The sequence below is a fragment of the Solenopsis invicta genome, unplaced genomic scaffold (genome assembly GCF_016802725.1).
Source record: "Solenopsis invicta isolate M01_SB unplaced genomic scaffold, UNIL_Sinv_3.0 scaffold_551, whole genome shotgun sequence".
Taxonomy (NCBI): Eukaryota; Metazoa; Arthropoda; class Insecta; order Hymenoptera; family Formicidae; genus Solenopsis; species Solenopsis invicta.
Window position 1 is genome coordinate 1 of NW_024105318.1, and position 4,936 is coordinate 4,936.

Sequence of the window (4,936 nt, forward strand, 5' to 3'; positions counted from 1 at the left end):
GCTTGCGCGCCGCAACTTACGACTCCAGCCAGATAAGTGCGAGTTTCTTAGGAAAGAATCACTTATCTGGGCCATGTAATGGGGGAAGCCGGAGTCAAACCCGATCCCCAGAAGGTTGAAGCCGTGAAAAATTTTCCCCCCGGCCTAGGAACGCGAAAAACATTAAACAATTCCTAGGTTTAGCCGGGTACTATCGCCGATTTATTAACAACTTCTCCAAAATCTCAAAACCTCTTACCACTCTATTAAAAAAAGGACGAACCGTTCACATGGCAAGAGCCCCAAGAGAATGCGTTTACGAACCTCAGAGACCAATTATGCACAGAACCGATCCTACAACATCCCGACTTCACGCAACCATTCCTCCTTACCACTGACGTTTCCGGATACGCCATTGGTGGAATTTTAAGTCAGGGGGAGATCGGCAAGGATAAACCCATAGCATACGCGTCCAGGCTCCTCAATAATGCAGAGCAGAACTATTCTACAATCGAGAAAGAGTCATTGGCCATAATCTACTGTACTAATCATTTTAGGCCGTACCTGTACGGTAATAAATTTATAATATTAACCGATCACAAACCACTAGAGTGGTTGCATTCCGTCAAGGACCCCACTTCGCGGCTTATTCGCTGGCGGCTTAAGCTCGCCGAATACGACTATAAGGTAATATACAAAGCGGGCAAGATAAATTGTAACGCAGACGCTTTGTCGCGTAATCCCGTCGAAGCGACTCGCGTCCTACCCTTGACCTTACACGACTCAAGCGACGAAGTTTTATTCGACCCCGCGTCGCCGCCTCGTATATCTAACCAAAATAATAACTCCACGAAACCGACTCCGAACAAACCCGGTAGCTCGCCTAAGCCGCAGCGCGCAAACATGATGGCAACCCAGACGACTGCGACGACGATGAAACCATATCCGATGCGCCCAAGCCAAGTAAGCGAGTTCGATTTAAAGCCACCCGAGACGACTTGCCACCACGAGGAGTTGCCGAAACGATCCCCTACAAATCTCCCGACGAGATAAATCCGACACCCGTGGAGATACCCGTTGACCTGGACTCGTCTACGAACGAGAGCGAATCCGATACCGAGAGCGAAACTAGCGACGACGACATCCTCGACACTCCTAACGAACCATATGTTTTTAACCCGGAGAATAGAATTAAATTCAATGCTACGCGCGACAACTTGTTGATGCGGCGCGATAACCTAGTTGTGTTTATAACAAAGAGAGGTGACCCTTGCGGCAAAGGGGCACAAGCCCTGGCGGGGGCAGGAATCTTGCCCCAGATAAGAGACGCGACCCTAGCCAGAGCCCGGCCGATCCCTTACAAAGGGAAATATATAATCACACTAACGGTAAAAGATCGAGTATCGAATATAATAGAAAAAGACATCCTTAACGAAGCTATACACTCCCTTCTCGACGTAATCAAAGAACTCGATATCCAAACTATTTCTCTTTGTAACGGAGACGTTGGAAGTGTACCGTGGGAAAACGTCCGCAAGTTAATTAGCAACACATTAAACAATACAGGCGTAACTGTAACAGTCTGCCGTAACGAGGTAACGGTACCTCCGCTAGAAACACGCGAAGCAATACTATATGAAAATCATGCGTCGGCCATAGGCGGCCACAAAGGCGTCGCCAAAACGTATCGCCGAATTCGAAACAGGCATTACTGGCCTAAAATGAAAACCGATATCCAAACGTACATTAATAATTGCCGGAGTTGCCAACTAAAGAAGTTAGTCAGGAGGAAAACCAAGCAGCCGATGGTACTAACGGATACACCAGACGCTGCTTTCGACAAGGTGTCTATGGACATCATGGGGCCTCTCCCCTTATCGCATGATGGCAAATCGTACATACTAACAATACAAGACCTCCTCACTAAGTATTCTTTGGCGATTCCGCTGGAGAAAGCTGGCGCGATCGACGTTGCGGATGCCTTTGTCAATGAATTCATCAGTATTTACGGGGCTCCTAAAGCCTTATTGACCGATCAAGGATCGCATTTTATTAACAGTTTGATGAAGGCAATCGCAAAGAAGTTTAAAGTATCCAAATATACGACCACTGAGTATAGGCCGCAATCAAACGGCTCCGTTGAACGCTCACATCACGTGCTCTGGGAATATCTGAAGCAAGTAACGACGGATAAGAACGACTGGAGCAGCCTTAAGCTGGCGTGCTTTTCGTATAATACAAGTGTACACGAGGGAACGCAGTATACCCCTCACGAGCTAGTCTTCGGCAAAATCGCGCGTACACCGTCCCACGAAAAAGCACCAGAGGACGTGACCAACGAGAGTTATGCGTACTACCTCACTAACCTGTATAATAAAATACGAGACTCCCAGGAGGCAGCGCGCAGTAACCTCGAACGAGCAAAACTTAGATCTAAGAGATATTATGATAAGAAATTAAATCCCGTTAATTTTAAGATCGGCGACCAAGTATATCTACTGAAGGAGCCAACTCATAAACTAGGGGACCAGTACACTGGCCCGTATAAGATAATAGAGATACTAAGAAGCAATAACGTTAGGATCAAAATAAATGATAGAGTTACAAAAGTAGTGCACGAAGACAAACTAAAGCCATCCCCCTCCCATCTCCAACATGAAGAATCATACCCTCGACGGCCATCGGAGGAACTGGCCAGTAGTTCCGACTCGGACAGCATCGCATAAACATGCTCCTACTACTCACTATTACCGCGCTACCCCTCGTGTCCGGCCTTATCGGCTATGACTGTGGGGGAGAAGGTTTCAACATCACCACCCTATCTCTCCTGGACGTTGCCGACTGTGATATGGATAACATTGAACCGCAAAAAGAAGAGCAATTAATGCAGCTCTCGGACTTCGACAAAACTCCCGCTATACAGTGTAAGGTCGAGGTAGACCGCACAATCTACTACTGCGGGATGCACTCGCACGTATCCATTGTGCAAAACGGCAGACGAGAGTATTTGCAAGAGATTGGGGAACATGCGTGCAAAAGACTTCACGACTCCGGATCATTTCGAATAGCTGACGCCATAGTCGACGGAATAGTGAAGAATGCTACCAACCTAAGGAGCGTTACCTTAGCCGGATCAGCTGCAGTAGACGCAGACTGCACAGGCACCCAGTACACAGATGGATACGGGAACTGGGAAAATGTAGTGGTTCAGGCCATATTGAGAATCACCTTGAAAACCTTCGAAATGCCCGTCAAGAGATCAACCGGCCAGGCGATATTGCCTTCGGGCGCCCAATGCAAGCTCGCGCACGGATACTGCCTGGACTCAGAAGGATCGGAAACATTCTGGACTCCCTTAACAGTCGATCACTGCCACTTCGACCGGTACGACATCATCTACGAAGGTCTAGCCACCAAACTGTCGCCGAAAGCAAACCAAACGACCCCAACTATTTACACAGTAACAACAAAAGATACGACGTTCGCTCTAGCCAAGACCACCGACTTCGACATCTGTGGATACAAGTTGACGCAGACGGAACATCCCAAGCTATTCATACTGGAAACAACGAAAGGACGCACCTTCCAAACGAGGTCTAAAATCGCGGTCGACAACCTAGACATCTTCTTATACGTCAATTCCAAATTTGTGTACGTGGAGAAACACATTAAATCGCAACTGACGCAGCTCTACCGAGACATCATGGAGCATAAATGTGTACTGGAAAAACAGATCTTACAAAACGCGCTGACATTAGCCAGCATCGCACCAGACGAAATAGCATACAGGGTCATGAAAGAGCCCGGTTATACGGCAGTAACCAGCGGTGAAGTTATACACATAATCAAGTGTATCCCAGTAGAATGCAAAATCCGCCAGACGGAAAACTGCTACAACGAATTACCAGTAACGCATCGTAATACCTCACATTCCTGCTACCAAGATCTAGAATATTATCAAAAACCGGCACGATAAGAGACTGCAACGACCTACTTCCAACGATGTACAAACTACACGGTGCGTGGTTCAGGCTCACGCCAAAACCGATAGAGGTACTTGCGCCACCCATCATACAACCACTCACTCATCCCACCTGGCATTACGCCAGCCCGTCCTCCTTGGCGACCAGTGGAATCTACAGTGACGAGGACCTAGATAGGCTCAGAGCGCATATAATGTTCCCTGTGGAGAAGCCGTCTATGTTAAACACCATCGCTCGGGGAGCACTAGGCGAGACGATCCCATCTGGGAGCGTATCAATGTACAACCTATTGGACGAAGACTCACTAAATCGAATTGCAGAATCTGCCGGAGAAAGAGTCTGGCACGGATTCGTTACGTTTGGGTCTGCGAGCGCAGGAATACTCGCCATCTTCATCATTGCACGCATAGTCAAACTCATAATAGACACTATAATTCACGACTACGCGTTGCATTCAATCTATGGTTGGAGCATGCACCTCCTCGGCGCTATATGGAGCTCGGTAACTCACCTGCTGATACATTTGGGCGGAAGGAAGAATCAAGCATCAGCAACCACGCCTGAGGCTCGTCCAACACCTGAAGATGCCCCGTCCCTGACCCTTTCAATGTCCGAAGCTCGACTTCCGAAACCCCAAGGTGAGTGTGCAAAAAGTGAAAGACTAAAGCCAACCTATACCTACGCCGAGTTACGAAAATACGTGGAAAACAATTGCCACGGAACGAATGAGTCAGTGTAAAAATGTCAGCATACGCTAACATTTAAATATAAGGGTGGGGGGCTGTAACGTCCGCAACACTTATTTTTGCGTCGTTTATAATTATTCAGTGATAATTGTTAACCCATAATTATTAACCAATTCTACTATCTCGTATAAGCTCTTATAATAACCTCCTATATCATTATAATCACTAACCAAAGTTATTAATATTGTAAAATTAGAACTTACCATCATAGTTATCATCAGAGAGTTA

General features: G+C 47.0%; 1 protein-coding gene across 1 annotated transcript; it reads left to right on the forward strand.

Annotated features, from left to right (window-relative positions):
* The first annotated feature begins 3,950 nt into the window (after positions 1–3,950).
* On the forward strand, positions 3,951–4,736 carry LOC120359992. Its single transcript, XM_039459492.1, has one exon. It carries the CDS (start codon positions 3,982–3,984, stop codon positions 4,699–4,701), a length of 720 nt encoding a protein of 239 aa, XP_039315426.1. The 5' UTR covers positions 3,951–3,981; the 3' UTR covers positions 4,702–4,736.
* The last annotated feature ends 200 nt before the right edge of the window (positions 4,737–4,936 follow it).

What these genes read in the sequence shown, in the direction of transcription:
- LOC120359992 (XM_039459492.1), top strand. Translation starts at nt 3,982, where the DNA reads ATGTACAAACTACACGGTGCGTGGTTCAGGCTCACGCCAAAACCGATA.